Raw genomic sequence first — 18,005 nt, forward strand, 5'->3', positions numbered from 1 at the left:
CCCCAGTGTTCAAAGTAGCACTGCATACAGAAGCCAAGACATGGAAGCAACCTAAATGCCCATCGAGAGATGACTGGATAAAGAAGTTGTGGTATATTTATATGATGGAATACTACTCAGCCATAAAAAGAATAAAATAATGTCATTTGCAGCAACATGGATGGACCCAGAGATAGTCATTCTAAGTGAAGTAAGCCAGAAAGAGAAAGAAAAATACCATATGATATCGCTCATATGTGGAATTAAAAAAAAAAAAGGACACTATGAACTCATCTACAAAACAGAAACAGACTTACAGACCTAAACAATCTTATGGTTACCAGGGAAAAGGGGTGGAAAGGGATAAATTTAGGAGTTTGAGATTTACAAATATTAGCCACTATATATAAAAATAGATTTTAAAAAGTTTCTTTTGTATAAAAAAAAATCACAAAGCTTTAGCCAGTACAAGTCTTAATAATGTAAAAGGCCACCCACTGATGTGGCTGAGTGTCCCCTCAGCAGTGCCTATGGCCAGGTATACCATCCTCAACACTGACAGGGGAGGCAAGCCCTTGCCCCAACCTAATTTCTATTTTGATAAACTTCAACCCTACAAAAAAGTTGAAGATTAACACCCAAACACTGATGGCAGACGCTGGCCACGTGTGCTTTATTTGTCTGTATACAGACTTTTCTGTTCGAAGTTGAATCATTTGAAAGTAAAATGCATTTCACCTTTACTTCAGCATGTATTTCCTAACGACAAGGACATTCTGAGGGAAGGGTAATATTTCATTGTGAACAAAATCAAAAACTAATTCTTTCTGTGAGTCTGACTGAGATAATGGAGTAGACCCCATAAAATTGTGATTAGCCTAAAGTTAAGGTTAAAGCTTATCTTCTCCCTCGCTACCCCAAACTGTGACTCCTTCCTCTTCGAGTTTCTCATCCGAGGCACTCCTGACCTCTTGGGCCATCACTATTTGCTGTGGGGACTGTCCCATTCAGGGGAGGCTGCTCAGCGACATCCTGGCCTCTCCCCACAATCTGCTGGTCCTCCTCCATGCCCGGCTGCAACAGCTAAACATACCTCCAGACACTGCTGAGAGTCCCCTGGGGGCAGCCTGCCCCAGGCGGGGGAAACACAGCACTTCAGGAAAAGGAACTCCCCATTCTCAGGTACCAGCAGTAACAAGGACAGCATATACCTGTTTACTGACTGCCTGCCACAGGGCAGCACGTTCTCAACATTCTACATCCATTCGTTTACTCCCTGAACAACCCTCTGAACTGGGTCGCTGCACAGAGGAGGAGAGACACAGTGGGGTTAAGCAGCCTGCACAAGGTCACAGGGCCAATGAGGGGCAGAGCAGGGACCCACACACAGCCCCACTGCACTCACAGGTGTCCGCCCTGATGCACTTAACTCCCAGGCACGGCGGAGCTTCCCGTCCTACTTGGGCCAGTCCTCGGACGCTGTCCGTGAAGACCAGCCCGACAGCAGCTTCAGACCTTTCCGATTGTGCCCGACACTAGGCTAGTGCCCCCGGTCCTCAGAGTCCCAGGACTCTCCCCTTGGTCCTGCCCATGTTGGCTCTCAGTAGAAGAGCTGGACTCTCACCTGTGACTTGCTTCAATCCCAAAGAAGCCTGCTGACCAGTCACAGTGTAGAAATCTGCTTACAGCTGTGCCCGGGATGCAGTAAGTTATGGCAGGGCCATGTCAGCTTTTCCTCCCCAACTATCATGAGCTGCTTTAAGGGCAGGGATCTTTGAACTATGTCATTGTACATCCCCGGTACTCTGCACAGACTTAGCTCTCAATAAACAAGTCAACAAACCAAATGGCTTCCTTCAAAAACAGATCCAACACTTGGCCAATGCTACTTAGTTGAGCCACTATTCTTAACTAAGAGCTACCAGGGGGAGGGTACAGGTCAGTGGCAGAGCATGTGCTTAGCATGCACGAGGGCCTGGGTTCAATCCCCAGTACCTCCAATAAAGAAAAACAAAGAGATACCTTTGATAGTACATACTTCATTTAAAAAAGAAAAAATTCATACATGAAATTTAGAAAGGATATAACACAAATGGCATTCTCATATAATGCTGACAATTACTCAGATTGATTAAAAACTGCAATTGTCCTCGAGAAACAAATGATGTATCTCAAAACTGTGTATAAATTTGAGCCAACAATTCATCCTGATAACCAGCTATGTACACAAGCGTGTCAGGATGTTCACCATAGTCTTTTTTATAACACTAAGAAACTGGGAAATTTTTCACAGTATGTTTTAGTTTTGCTTTTATTTCACATTTCAAAAAAAAATTTTTCTTTTTTTTTTTTTGAGAGTAATTAGGTTCATTTATTCATTTATTTTAATGGAGGGACTGGGGATTGAGCCCAGGACCTCGTGCATGCTAAGCACGTGCCCTGCCACTGAGATATAACTTCCCCCACTATTTCATATGTTTTTAAATAGAAGTTCACATATAGGTGAGACAAAGGAGCTCCCTTTGACACTTACGGAATTAACACATATAGTTTAACTACTAGTACTCAACTCTGGAGGGCCACAGCATGTTATAAAACGTGTGATTTTGCTGTTGCATAAATGTGGACAGCACCCCCTCCCTTCCCATGAAGGGCGGCAGGAAACTGTTTCCTGATTAGTGCAGGACCTGTCCACCATCGAGCTCTCACATCTTAACTCAGCTCCGATACTGCCGGATGAGCCCCAGCGCTGAGCTACAGTGACCACCAGAGATGACCGGAAAACTAACCCCACTGCGGTTCCAAAGCCCTGGGCTCAGAACTGACCTCAGACTAGACCGGAGCAGCCTGGAAAGCCCGAGGTTGACGGATGAATGATCTGTAACACACTGGGATGCAGCTGCATTCCGGTTAACTCCAGGCCTGATGAGGGCACCTGGCAGCTGAGATGGTTTCCAGCACACATCTCCTTAAGACTGGACCGAGAGCTACAGCCTTGTTTCAAATATCCTCCACACCTCGGAGTAGTTTTATTAACCCTGGAGATGTGGCTGATCACTCTCCTGTTATCTGTCTGCACCTCCCTCCACCCCAACACTTTAGATCCCTAACTATCTGCTTCACTCCAGTGGCAGCTACGTCTGGTCCATCAGCACACCTATTACTGTCCTTTGTTGTTAAGGCAGGCACACGGTTTCTGGCCCACTAAATAAACCACGGCAACATGCAACACTTCTCAAAAGCCGTGGTGTGGAACCCGTGGGGCTCCGTGAAGCTCTCCTGGGGCGCGAGGGCGGAGTGCCACACTGAGCTGCCTCCCAGCTGGTGGCCCCACCTCCCGCTATGGGGAGCAGCCCCGGGACAGGAAAAGGTACGTGCCCGCTTTGAAAGCACACGCCCAGGACTGGGAAAGCCCACGTGGTACTGGAGCCTTCTCGCTCTGGGCTGTACCTCTGGTAAGATGAACTGCTCCACAGGCTTGTACCACAGCTTGTTCACCTGCACCCCACAGCTCGGAGGGCTGAAGCGAGCGACAAAGAGGACCTCCTGCAAATGCGGGGGGAAGGAATACAAGAAGAAATACCTCACATCAGTCATGGCAGATGCAATGGGTTTCCAAACAGCTTATGGCTCGGTCAGCTAAACTCTCAGTGGCCCCAACCATGGTTACGAACATGGTTCCACTGTGGTTTCGGAACCACTTGGGTTTTCTAGTGCAATCATGGTTATTAAACAAAGATATTTAATATACGAAAGTTGTCAATAAGTTCTAAGACACTAAATATATAACCCACATAACCTCAAAAAAGCCACCTTACAATGAGGGGCATTAGGAGCGGTATAAGGTGTGTTGAATTAAACCAACTACCAGGCTTGGCCCCAGAGAGTTAGGAATAAACTAAGAGATTAGCGATTTCTACATAGAACAGAGGTACCCAGGAATTTCCCTTCAAAAGGACCCTTTAGAAGAGAAAAACAAAAGCGAAAAAGGAAACACAAGAGAGGGCTGTCTGTCTCTGTCTATTGTTTTCTTTGGGTCCTTTCTCCCTGTTTTAGGCAAGAATATCTCCTTATTCTCAAGCCTACTCTTAGATACCAATTTACCACAGGGGAAGCTTCTGTTAAAGCTATCAAGGCCACGCAGAAAGTCAGAATGAAGGGGGTTTTAATAAATTATGCATGTTTCTTTCATTAACATCAACTCTTGGCAATGCTGTGGTAAGACTTTTTACATGGTGACAACCTGTGAACCCAGAAGGGTCTACCTTAGATTACGCCTTTCTTGAGGACAAGGATTAACCTCTCCTTGGTTAAAAATAAGGCAGCTCAAAGTTAAGTCAACATGATCAAAAACTGCATCTAAATCAAACCACTTGACCGATATAAAACAGGAAAGTATTACCATACTTGAGAGGAAAGGTAATCAATAAAGACAGGCCAAGATGACTCAGACTTAGAGCAGCAGACAGGATCTTACAGCCTTTAATCACACTTAAGGTCAAGGCCATAGAGAATATGTTCAAACTGAACTCAGAAAAATACAAAAAAAAAAAATACAAAATACAAAAACTTCGAGAATTAAATGGAAATTTTAAAACTAAAATGTACAATATCTTAAAAAAATCACTGGCTAGGCTTAAAAGATTTGAGGTGACATAAGAGTCAGTAAACGTGAATATAGGTGAACAGAAATCAAATTTCAAATCAAATTTGAAAAACAGGAAAAAAACTGAAAAAAATGAACACAGTCTTATGATCTGTGAGACAATATGAAAAAGTCTAACATACATGTAAGTGGAATCCCAGAATGACTGGAGAGAAATGGGGTGAAGAAAAACCCAGCAAAAACCACACTAAGGTACAACACAATCAAATTGCTTAAAACCAATACGTATAAAGAGAAAAACTCAAGAGTAGCCAGGAGAAAACAAAACCAAACTCACACTACATACGTCATACACCAGAACAACCATCCGAAGGCAGACTGACTTCTCTCCAGGAAACACAGAGGCCAGAAAACACTGGAGTGCTATCTTTAAAATACTGGAAAGTAAAGAAGGCAACCCACAATTTCAATATCTAGAAAATACCCACAAAAAAAAGGAGGGGAAGAATAAAGGCAAAATAAAAACATTTTCAGAAAAATGAAAACTAAGCAAATTCATCACCAGCAAACTTGCACTGTAAGAATTAGTAAAGATTATGATTTGGGCTGAAGGAGAAGGTATCAGATGGATATTCAGGAGGAATGAAGAACAACAGAAATGGTAAATAAGTGAGCAAATATAAAAGATTATTTTCTTTAAATTACTTTAATATACATTTAGCTTTTTAAAGCAAAAGCCATAGCACTGTATCGTGGGGTTTATAGCACACAGAGATATAAGGCATATGACAACCAGAGCAAAGAAGACTGGGGATGGTAAATTGGGTTATACAAGGCTCTTACATTTTATATGAAGGGGTACAATGTTAACTTAAAGAAGATCAAAAAGTTCAGGATGTGTATTGTAATTCTTATGTCAATCAGACACAAAAAATTATAGTACAAAGAGCTGTAGCTAAAAGGACAACAGAGAGATTAAAGTGGAATTCTAAAAAAATACCCAATTAACCCAAAAGAAGGCAGGAAAGGAGGAACAGAAAAACAAACAAAAAGTAGAACATGCAGAAAACAAATAGCAAAATGAAAAACTGAAATCCAAACACTTTACTAATTGCATTAAATGTAAATGGAATAAACACTCCATGTAAAAAGCAGAGATTCTCAGACTGGATAAAAAGGAAGACCTAACTATATGTTGTCCACAAGAAACACAACTTCCAGCAATATATAAAAAGAATAATACATCACAATCAAGAGGAATACGAAGTTGGCTGAACACTCCAAAAGTTAATAAACATAATTCATCACAGTAACAGAATAAAGGAGAAAAACCCTGGAAACATTCCAGATGCCCATCAAGACTAGATAAACATTGTACGTTGTTGGAATACAACTTAGCAATTCAAAGAAGGAAAAGGAAAAATTTACTGTTACATACAATAACATGGATTAATTTCAAAAATATTATGTTGACTGAAAGAAGCCTTACACAAGAGACTGCTTAGTATATGATTCTACTTATATATGAAGTAGGATCCTACAACAGGCAAAACTAGTCAATGGTTGGGGAAAAAAAACAACTGGTTGCCTCTAGGGAATAACATGAGGTGATAGGAGTTTAGATTACACAGGTTTATGCTGCTCAAAAAACTGAATGCAGATTACACTGCATGTAAAATTTTAAAACCATAAAGAAATATTAAAGTCTAACTAATGATATGCACACTGAAGTGTTTAGGGCTGAAGTGTACTGAGGCCAGCAACTTACTCTAAAATACATTTTTTATGAAAGATTGATGAACAACCACAGATATCATAAAGGAAATACAGCAAAATATAACTATTGTATAAATTAGCTGGTGGATATATGGATGTTCACTGTATAATTCTTTCAAGATTTATGTAGTTTAAAACCCAGAAACAGATCTTTTCAAGTACAACTCCTTGTTACACACCTTCAGATACACTCTGGGAACAATCATGTTTCCCCAAATATCAGCAACAGTAACCCCAGTTGTTTTAAATGTTTATTCCTTCTACACCCTTATTACAAAAAAGGTTTGAAGCAGCTGTTAGTCTGTGTTATGGTGACAGACTTTTCAGGTTGGAAGAAAGAGGCAGTAATACTTGATTATTCCTACAAGTACAAAACTTTTAATATTTATTATCAACTTGTGAAACTCTTTAGACTTCAAGGGATTGTCCAACTCCTCCTTCCCTAGATATAACAACATTTACTCATTGGTACCCTCTCCCCAAACCAGTGCTGTAACACATTACACCATCATGAAAAGGTGCAAGTCTCCCAACCTAATAACTGCCATGAGGAAAAGCTGATGGCTTTGAAAAAGAAAAATGGGGAAAAGCGTATACAAAGCAGTACGTACATCCTGATCTGCCTGGCAAAGCTTGATGGTGATGTTCCTCTGGAAACCCCCATCGCTGGCATCATAAAACACCCCGAGACTGGTAATAATGATTGGATACAGAACGCGGAAGCTCACGCTGACAACTCGGTCCTCAGAGAGCCCTGATGAAGTGTCTTCGGAAAGACTGAATGCTTCAATTTCCTGATTCAAAACTACAGAAGAAATGAGAAAAGGAGTCTTCCATAAAGAAATATACTATTTTATTTTACTAATATGCAGTAATGAAGTGGGCTTGATAGCAAAATCTAGATAATTATTTGTTATACAATTCTTTCACAAATGGCAATACATTTTTAAAATGTTTCAGAAATATGGCTGCTTCTGGGGCAGGGGGTAAAATTTATTTTAAAATTTAAGAATGAAATTTTCAGCCACATCTAAGTAAAATATTTAATTATCAGAACTACTGTAACAGATTTTTGTACAAACATGTACACATGTGTGTATACAAATGCTACAGGGAATATTAAATTTAAAGGCATCTATTAGGAAAGGCTAAATGGGAATACTGACTGTAGTCATAAATAATGAGTAAATTCCATCTTGCTCTGCAAATTCCCAAGATCCTACTTCTTGCTGAGCACTTTTTGTGGTGTCAGGCAATTATCACAGTACAAAAATAACTGAAATCACTTCAACACTGAAAACCTCTTGCTATACACTATCAATAAGAAATAAGCACATCAAACGTGGTGAGCATTTCTGACCCCTACTTGGTGTTATGTCCCAACACATTTAATTTGCACAACTACCCTGTGTGGTAGTTGTGTGACCTTATCTCCAGGTCACAGATTAAGACAATGAAGCCCAGAGACGTTAAGTAATTCGATGAAGGTCATAGAAAGTGGCAGAGCCTGGATTCAAACCCAGATTTACTGCCTTCAAATTTGAAACTCTTTCTATTACCCCTCAGTTGTCTAATAAAAGCCCAAAACAGTCCTTTTCAAATAATTTTCTCAACTACCATAAACAGATCAGGAGATATTACATGAGGCACTTAATATGGCTGAGAATATCAGTGCCACCTTGAGAAATAATATAAAAACTTATTTTAAAAGATTATTATATCAAAGTTCTTTGTATTTCTTAGATCTGTGGTTTTCCAACTTTGCAGATCACACAACCTCATCAGTTAAAAACATTTGTACACATACTCATTTATTTACAGAACATACATGTTATTATCAGTTAATATATTCAATATTAATAAAGATTACATTTTATTTTCAGATAATTTTATTTTCATATAAACAGAAACTGTTTTCTTCCCACACCCCAGTGGATCATTTAGATCCCTAGAATGCTATTTTACACTTAGTGGATGCTCAATAAAATGTGACTAAATGGAATTGATGGCTCCTAACCAATCACATACATAAGCAGGAGGAAAAAAAGGAGGATACAGATTTCATCACGGGCTGGGCAAGCACTGGCCAGAGACTCTAGACCCCAAATATACTGGACAACAACAAAAGCTTTTCTCTTTAATATACTTGGTAAATAGGATACCCAAGCTGAAGCGTGTCTGTCTACTAGAGGCAGTAGGTTAAGCACATTATGACATGCAACCTATTTTCTATATAAAACAAATGTACCTTGAACTTCAAGCTCCCTGGACACAAGGGATCCTGCTGCTTTGACAATGCTATTAATCAGAACTTTGATACACCCTGAGTATCTTGATGACCTTAAGGTACTGAAGTAAATCTAAATGCTATTTAAATCATCAAAAAGATAAAATTAGGTTCAATCTTAATTTAGTTATACCTATTTTAAAAAACTGGTAACCTAGGTATTATGTATATGAAAAATTTCTGTTAAAGAAAAGCTTCACTCCTTTATTACTAATGAATAGTAGCATTTAAAATAAAAGTCTGGTTAATTTGAAGGTAAGGTTTCTTTAAATTTGGTTTGGTTTGGTTTTGGATTTCAAACATAATTTGTTCTAAGCTACTTTTACATCATTAGTAATACAGCATTTTGTTAGGTTCCTGATCCCTTTGGGCCCCCAGTGAAAAGCTAAAGAACTCTCTCCCCTAAAAAACACAATTATACACAAAATTTTAACATTTAATGATGTGAGCTAAATTCACAGACCTCCTAAGTAAGAAACCTCTGCTGTACAATAGACCTGAAAATATAGTCCCCAATTTGTTTTTTAAAAAAAGCTGATTGAAGCACAATTTATAAAAAGGCAGGTTCCTTAAAATAACAATAAACACTTATCATGTCCCAAGAACTATTCTATTTTATATGTATCAACTAATTTCATCATCATGTCAATCCCTTTCAGGTTAAGTACTTTTATCCCCAGTTTATGGAAAATGAAACTGAGGCACAGGGGTAAATAACTCTTTGAAGGTCATACAGCCGGAAAATGACACAGCCTATACTTAAGCCAGGAAGCCTGACTCCAGAGCCTGAGCTCTTAACCACTATACTATCACTGCCTGCAAAAGCAAGGTGCGGATAATTACATAGGTGTGGCAAACCTTAAAACACTTGAAGTCATAATCAGCACGTGTAAGATTTGGAAAAGTTTAAGCTCCCTTAGAACCACAGCTGAACATAATGGGAAATACTAATAAAACAGACAGATACAGTTATCAGCTTCCTAAAACTGGTTCCCTGGTAACAGAGAACCTAACTGGGATCATTCTTCATCCTCATCAGAACTCCCACAAGTTTGTTTTTTTTTTTAACTGAAATACAGTTAAAAAATTTGTGGAAATTGACACAATATTGTAATTGCAAAAAATAAAAAAATTTACCTATGTCTTCTGTTTCTTTTTACTATGTGTTTTACTATATTTCTTTTGCAAAAGCTTAGGCAATAATTCTTACAGAAAGTTAATTCACAATATTTATATCAAAGGTATTATAAATCAACAGGCTGGTGAAATCAGCAGTTTTCCATAACTTTAAAATTCAGTAATTCAGGATTTAGTTATGCACAAGGATTTCCAGATGCATCTGAATCATACTAAAAAATAAACTCTCCTGGATCCTAAAATTACACATATCTATAAAGAATCTTCACAGATGCCCAGAGTGTTTAGTCTGTCTGTCAAAAAGGATGAAAGATAAATTTTCATGAAAGTTCAATTTTAGTCTGCTAAAAATAGACCACTGTACTCTCCAGCTCAGCTTCTTCTTGACATCAAACATGTACAGTACTCCTCCCCTCTGGTCAGTGGTTTCACTTTCCAAGGTTTTAGTCACCCACAGTCAACTGTGGTCCGAAAGCATTAAGTGGAAAATTCCAGAAATAATTCCTAAGTTTTAAACTGCAGGCTGTTCTGTGCAGCATGACAAAATGCCTGGCCCTCCAGCTCTGTCCCACCTGTCATGTGAACCGTCCCTCTGTTCAGTGTATCCCACCCACAGACACTCAGAAGCTGTTCGGGTTAGCAGATCAACTATCAGAGCGTCCGGGTGCCTGTGTTCCAGTAAGCCTTATTTTACTTCCGTGAGGCCCCAAAGCACAAGAGCAATGACGGTGGCAGTTCGAATATACCAAAGAGAAGCCATAACATGCTTCCTTTAAGTAAAAAGGTGAAAGTTGTCCACTTAATAAGGACAGAAAAAAAACAAAACATGCTGAGGGTGCTAAGATCTACAGTAAGAACAAATAATCTATCTGTGACATTACCAGGAAGGAAAAGACATCTGTGCTAATTTTGCTGTCACACTTCAAATTGCCGAAATGATGGCCACGTGCGTAATAAGTGCTTAGGTAAATGGAAACGGCATTACATCTGTACAATAAGCTATTTTGAGAGACCATATCACATAATTTTTATTACAGTTTGTCTTTATAACTGTTTTATTTTATTATTTATTGTTGTCAGTCTCTTAAACTTTATCCCAGTCTCTCTGTATAGGAAAAGACATAGTACCTGCAGGGTTTGGTCCTATGCAGGGTTTGAGGCATCCAAAGTAGGGTCTTGGACTGGGTCCTCAGTGGATAAGGGGGCACTAGTGTATATGGAGTCGCAGGGCTGAGGACAAGGAAGACTCACCTAGGTTGGTGATGTTTAGGAGTCTGCAGGAGTAAGGATCCTCCCTGTCTTCCACAGGCACTTGGCAGCCACGAGCACCTATTACAAACTTCACAAGCACACTGAGAAGTGTTGGCGTTAATAGCGGTCATTGATCTTCCCCTTGCACACACTCATTTCCTCAGGCCCATTTCATTTTACTTTCAGACACAAGTATTTATTAGGATGAAATCTAACTGCTTCTATTCTAGCAAAAAGGGGAACCAGCAAACCAAAAGTTGCTAACTACCAAATGACTTACACATAAGCCCTCTACTGTGGTACTATATTAAAGTGAGCGTGAAGCTGTCTGGCCTGGCCACCAGCAAAGGCTCATGTCTTTTCAAGGCAAACTACAGCAAAGTCAGCTTCTCCTGCCCATACCCACAAACACATCTGTATCTGCAATCTTCTTTACTGGCTTTCTTCTATTTCAGAAAGTGTTCCTTTTGCTCAAGATTAGTCTTTCTTTGTTGTTTTTTCTGGGGGGGGTGTGATTAGGTTTATTTATTTTTAGTGGAGATACTTGGGATTGAACCCAGGACCTTGTGCATGCTAAGCACACACTCTACCACTGAGCTACATCCTCCCCCTCAAGATTAGTCTTTCTGTCCAAGAGGAAGTCCTCTCCTCTCCTTGACCTTGCGTCACTAGCTACCTGTGCCCACGGCTCCTTCCCTACATGTTATAAGTATGATGAAGCCTGGACATTAATTTCTGTTTACCTACCATCCCCCCTGGCCCCCATCCTTTCTTTTACAGTGAAGTCCTACAAAGGAACTACTAAAATTGCAGCCTCTAGTTGCTCATTTCACAAAACAGATTTTGGCTTCAATACCCATCATTCCCGCTGAGACGTCTACCATCAGTATAGCCAGTGATCTGCTGCTAAATCAGCAGACGCTCTCCAGCCCTCACCTACACAGCTTCCTGTGGCTCTTAGAAGAGCTCTCTCCCTTCTCCACGCAGCTGCTCAGTGGGCTCCACAACTCTCCTCGCCCAGCTGGTCCAGTATGTGTGGGTTTGACCCCGGGGCTTTGCCCTGGGACCTCTTCTCACTTTACTCACTCTTTTCACTTGCTCTCACTGGACAATTTTTATTCCCAAGGCTTCAACTAGTCTGAGAATGATTCCTGAATTGGCATCTCTACTTTGGCCTCAACTTCTAAGTTAAAGATCCATCAATTCATGGTACATCTTAACCTAGATGGCCCAAAGACAGTGGCTCTGACTGGGTCACAGGGCCAACTGCAAAGTTCTCAAGATATCTATGAGCTGGTTATGAAGCACAGCCTTTATTAAAAATTAACTTATATAAACTTACAGTTAAGTACATTAAAAACAGAGGAAATAATTGGATTCATGACTTCTTAGTTATCTCACTCCTGCCTGTGCTCCTGAGCTGATTTGCACCGACTGTACCCACGTGGTGGAAATCCCACAACGCAGCGCTCCTGCCTGTCCTCCCCGGCCCTGTGGTCAGAGACATCACGTTAGTAGCTTGAAACTGGCTGTGGTGGTAACATGACACCATGGAAACTGGCAAACACTACAAATAAGGGTTTGGTTTATTGTTTTGCTGACTGTCTAGATTTAGTGAAGGAGAAAATGTTAGTAATGCAGGTTAAACTTAAAAATGTGAAGTAAAACAAAACGACAACCTATGGAATGGGAGAAAATTTTTGCAAATGAAACCAACAAAGGCTTGATCTCCAGAATATATAAGCAGTTCATATGACTTAATAAGAAAAAACCAAACAGCCCAATCCAAAAATGGGCAGAAGACCTAAACAAGCAATTCTCCAAGGAAGAAACACAAATGATCAATAGACACATGAAAAAATGCTCAATATCACTAATTATCAGAGAAATGCAAATCAAAACTACAATGAGGTATCACCTCACACCAGTTAGAATGGCCATCATTCAAAAGTCCACAAATGACAAATGCTGGAGAGGCTGTGGAGAAAAGGGAACCCTTCTACACTGCTGGTGGGAAAGCAGTTTGGTGCAGCCACTGTGGAAAACAGTTTGGTGCAGCCACTGTGGAAAACAGTATGGAGATTCCTCAAAAGACTAGGAATAGACTTACCGTATGACCCAGGAATCCCGGTGCTGGGCATATATCCAGAAGGAACCCTACTTCAAAAAGACACCTGCACCCCAATGTTCACAGCAGCACTGTTTACAATAGCGAAGACATGGAAACAGCCTAAATGTCCATCAACAGGTGACTGGATAAAGAAGATGTGATATGTTTATACAATGGAATACTATTCAACCATAAAAACTGACAACACAATGCCATTTGCAGCAACATGGATGTTCCTGGAGAATGTCATTCTAAGTGAAGTAAGCCAGAAAGAGAAAGAAAAATACCATATGAGATCGCTCATATGTGGAATCTAAAAAACAAAAAACAAAAAACATAAATACAAAACAGAAACAGACTCATAGACATAGAATACAAACTTGTGATTGCCAAGGGGGCAGGGGGTGGAAAGGGACAGACTGGGATTTCAAAATGTAGAATAGATAATTAAGATTATACTGTATAGCACAGGGAAATATATACAAGATCTGGTGGTAGCTCACAGCAAAAGAAATGTGACAATTAATATATGTATGTTCATGTATAACTGGAAAATTGTGCTCTACACTGGAATTTGACACAACATTGTAAAATGACTATAACTCAATAAAAAAAAGTTAAAAAAAAGAACAAATACGAACCGCTTAGAGGAGGTACCCAGAATACGCAGATTCATAGACAGAAAGTAGAACTGAAGTTACCAGGGATGACAGAAGGGGGCAGTGGGGAGTTATTGTTTAATGGGCAAAGATTTTCAGTTTGGGATGATGAAAAATTTCTGGAAGTGGGTGGCGGTGATGACTGTACAATATTGCGAATGTACTTACTGTACACTGGAAAATGATTAAAACGGTAACTTTAAAAAATGCGACCTGTTTGTGGCCATTCCATTGTGAAGAGTATGAAAAACTGAGGAAATACTCTTCCATTGTTCAAAACCTATTATCTGAGTCAGCAAAGACGTCACTCACTTCCTCACTGAAAGTAAAGTCCTGTCACACAGCTAAGTTGTCACTTCAGTCTTACAGGGAACAGTCATGTCAGAGCTACAGGCGTCAGCTGCAGCCGTGAGGAGGCTCCAGTGCAGTGGAAGCAGCCTAAGAATCGGTCGGCTACATGGGACTTCGTAAGGAGGAGTATAACGTGTGATTATGGCTCCATCACGCGCTTTGCCACCTTCACAGCGATAAGACGCGCAGGAAACACGCACGAACGGGTAAGCATGCCTTCTCTTCAGAGAGCCGGCTGCCAAGCATCCCCAGTGCACCGCCGCCGCCGGCAGGGATCTCGGACTGCATACGGCTCCCTCCCCATGAAGCCTGCTTTTTGTCTTGACTGACGATTTCATTCTTTCTCATGTTTGAAGCTGGCAACCACCCTCGAGTCCGCCTCCTCCTTTTACATTCAATTATGTTACTTCTTAAAAGGTCAAGGATTCAGCCCATCCCCTCAGCAGCCCCCATCTGCACAGGCTCACCTCCTGCCCGGCCTGGGCACCGGCGCCGCTCCCGGGTATCAGCCCTCCCGCCTTCCCTCGGTGACGGTGACAGCCTCCTTACCTGCCCCTCTCCCCTTCCCTAGGGCTCTCCACCCTCGCCCTGAGCTCTGCACTCCAGCCACACAGGACTGTAAGGAGTCTCCCAAACACTCCAGGCTATTTCACACCTGTTTCTACCACAGGCACACAGAACATCTTATTACATTGCTACACCCATTTCCTTCTTCTCAACTCCAAGCCCCCATGCAGACTCAGCCTATCCTGTACCTGTGTATCCACTACACACAGCACACTACCTGTATACATAGCACTCAATAACTCCTTGTGAAATTACAGCTTCAGTACAAAGGCTTCTAATTAAATAATGTCTTTGAAATATATGTAGAATCTGGCTCCTTCAGTGAAATGCAAGATTTGAAAGTAAGCCAGAAGCACAGAAATGTAAACACTTCCTTTTTACTAATGACCAATTAAGGCAGAACACCTTTTATAAACAACCAGCATTTAGAATAAAAGTATAAACAGCCTTGAATAAATCTGTTAATTAAATTATTGCAGATATTTACAAAATTTGTTTTTTTAATTACCATAGTCTTACTAGATCCACAAAATTACTCTGCCCTAGGAAGAAGTTTTTAGCTAATATCTGTCTCTATACAAATATCCCACCATTTTTATAAAACAAATCACCAAGCTTACTAAATTTAAAGAAAATATACTATGATAATACATAAATTACTGGTGATTGCCTGAAATGTCCATTTTACTCATTATATTTAGCTCCGAGTCATTCCCTTAATAGTTGTTGAGTACCTTACTCTGTGCCAAGTTGGGTTTTAGGTGCTGGAAATACATCAGTGAAAAAAATTGAAGCCCCTAGGCTCATAACACATATTCCACTAGGGAAAGACAAACAATTTATAAACATACAACTAAATATAATAAACATGCTAGTCAGTGATAAGTACTTATAGAGAAAAATAAAGCCAAGTAAGGGAGGACAAGGTTGGAATGGTACTATTTAATATGGTGCTGCTTGCTAAGGTGGTATCCAAGCAGAGACCTGAGGAAAGTGAGGAAGTGAGCCACACAGACAAGCAGTGGAAGAGTGGGACAGGCAGGAGGAACAGCAAGTGCAAAGGCCCTGAGGCAGGAGCACATTTAGTATACTGAGTCACCGCAGGGTGGCCAGTGCAGGGGATGTAGATATAGATGAGGTCAAAGACCACAGTGAAGACTTGGGATTTCACTCTGAGCAAGAAGAGAAGTCAGCAGAGGGGTGTAAGCAGAAAACTGACATAATTAGACTCACTTAAAAGGACCACTCTGGCTACTGTACAGAAAATAAAACATAAGGGATCAATGGTGGAAGCAGGAAATTCAAACTGGGAGGCTTCTGCAATGATCTAAGTGAGAGGTAACGGTGGCCCAGACCAGGACAGCGGTTCTGACAGTAGTGGTAACGGTGGTGAGAAGTTGGACTCTGGATATGATCTACAGGCAACAGCAAGAAAATACGCCAGTGGACTGGATGTGGCGTGTGAGACAAAGAAGAATGAGGTAACAGAGTTTGTAAAATTTTAAAACCTTGTATTTTCCTGATGCCTCAACACCCCGACCTGTGAGCATCCTCTCCAGATGACTGGGTGCACTGGGGACAAGGCTGGGCCCTGCCTCCTTGCCCCATCCTGGGAGTGACCCAGTGACTGCCAAGCCCAATAAAGAAGTGTCCTCATGTTTTCTGCTTGTACTTTCCACCCTGACCTCAAATAAAGGCACCTGCCTGCAGTCCTCTCTCTCGGCACCCCACCTACCTGTTGAGCCCGCTCCCTGGACACTCCTCCTGTATGGCGCTATGCCACCCTCTCAGGACCCTCTCCCAGGGTAGTTTTCATTGCCCTGGTGGAATGATCCATGAAGACCCCACAAGGGGTACTTCCTCCTCCATTCGCAACAAAACACCGAGGTTTCTGGTCTGAGCACCTGGGAGAGAGGGGTCATTATTTTCTGCACCAGGAGAGACTGCAGGAAGTGCAGGTTTTCCAAGTGGTTCTGGCAGGAGTGATGATTCTCAGTCCTTTCATGTGCTGGCCAGTGGCTTCTATTCTCACTGCGATCATGAACTACAGAAACCCATCTTGAAGAGGAATGGAAGCTGCTCTGAGTTAGGCAGGAAATCTATAAATGTTCACTACTGGTGACAAGAAAATTCACAACTGCAATTCCCTTGTAGTGGTACTCAGTCACAAATGTGCAGGTTTAATGCCACCCTCAGGGCCTTTTCTGCATATCAGTGACTTCACACTAGCAGAGAGGTATCGTCACATAACTAGAAGCCCAGACTTCCACACTTTTCCACCAGCCTTCACTACATCATCTTCAGAGGCTGGTTTCCCTGAGAAGACTAAGGCCTTGGGCTCCTAACTGATCAAGGAGTCACCTAAATTCAACGTGTGATGTGTGACCAAGGCTCGGGCCTGGAAGGGTGCTCAGGAAGAAGAGCAGGGCAGACTACACAAACCGCAGACCACACAACTACCCGGCACTACAGTACTGAAGGAAGTCAGGTGTATCTCTGTAAAGTTAGTTAAAAGCATGTATAGATACACACGTGTCTAACAGAGAACTACCCAGGACAGAACTTTTAAAGAATTGTTAGTCTAAATCAAAGGAAAAAAACCAAAAAGCCAAAAAACAAAAACAAACCAAACTAGGTATCTATAAAACCAAGGTATGTTGGGGGAGGGTATAGCTTAATTGGTAGAGTGAGTGCTTAGCATCCTGGGTTCAACTGCCAACACCTCCACAAAAATAAGTAAATAAACCTAATTACTATGGCCCCCCTCCTGAAAATTATTTTTCAAATGAGGTATGTTAACCAATGAATATATTCTTCTCCAACTATCTTTCGGCTTCAAACCTTGGTTAAATTGACTTTTTGGGCCCTCTGTATGGAGGAAAAACAAAACAAATTAGCCACTTCTCCCAGGAAAGGAGGCCACATATCTGAATTAACATCTCGGACTAAGCAAGAACAGGATTTTTTGGACACTTATTCAGCACATCAGGCAGGGTGTGAAATCAGGAAACCTACCGCTGGCTCAGTGCCGGATGCTGTAGTGAGTGCTTCAGCCACATACTTCTTATAACGTTGCGAAGTTCATGGTTATTGCAAGCAGACAGCACACCAACCACCACATCATAGTGACTCAATTTCCACTGAGGAAGTAAGGTCAGTTGATCTAGAAATGAGCAACAATAAATCAGAAGTGTCATGTCTCGATGACTGTTAAGTTCAATATGTAACATAAAAATGTTTATTATAATATGAACCTATGTTCATGTTTGCAGAAAATACAAC

General features: G+C 41.0%; 2 protein-coding genes across 9 annotated transcripts in view; one reads left to right on the forward strand and one right to left on the reverse strand.

Moving 5' to 3' along the window:
• Window positions 1–14,841, forward strand: part of LOC116279247 (uncharacterized) — a 233,477-nt gene extending 218,636 nt beyond the window's left edge. The window contains exon 8 of the transcript XR_012063780.1: window positions 14,167–14,841. The gene's annotated coding sequence lies outside the window, so the exon portion shown is untranslated. The remainder of the gene's footprint in view (window positions 1–14,166) is intronic.
• The window catches only part of LOC116276827 (UDP-GalNAc:beta-1,3-N-acetylgalactosaminyltransferase 2-like), a 66,494-nt gene that overhangs the window by 36,732 nt on the left and 11,757 nt on the right, over window positions 1–18,005 (reverse strand). For 4 of the 8 annotated variants that reach the window (XM_072948928.1, XM_072948929.1, XM_072948930.1 and 1 more), the window contains exons 2-5: window positions 17,739–17,886; window positions 11,037–11,137; window positions 6,973–7,166; window positions 3,430–3,525 (exon numbers count right to left, since the gene is read on the reverse strand). In XM_072948928.1, the coding sequence (XP_072805029.1) occupies window positions 3,430–3,525; window positions 6,973–7,166; window positions 11,037–11,137; window positions 17,739–17,886 (539 nt within the window). Of the gene's footprint in view, window positions 1–782; window positions 3,526–6,972; window positions 7,167–11,036; window positions 11,138–17,738; window positions 17,887–18,005 lie in introns of those variants that run through there. The other 4 variants (XM_072948932.1, XM_072948927.1, XM_072948933.1 and 1 more) reach the window with 2 other exon arrangements.

This window comes from Vicugna pacos, chromosome 24 (assembly GCF_048564905.1).
Source record: "Vicugna pacos chromosome 24, VicPac4, whole genome shotgun sequence".
Taxonomy (NCBI): domain Eukaryota; kingdom Metazoa; phylum Chordata; class Mammalia; order Artiodactyla; family Camelidae; genus Vicugna; species Vicugna pacos.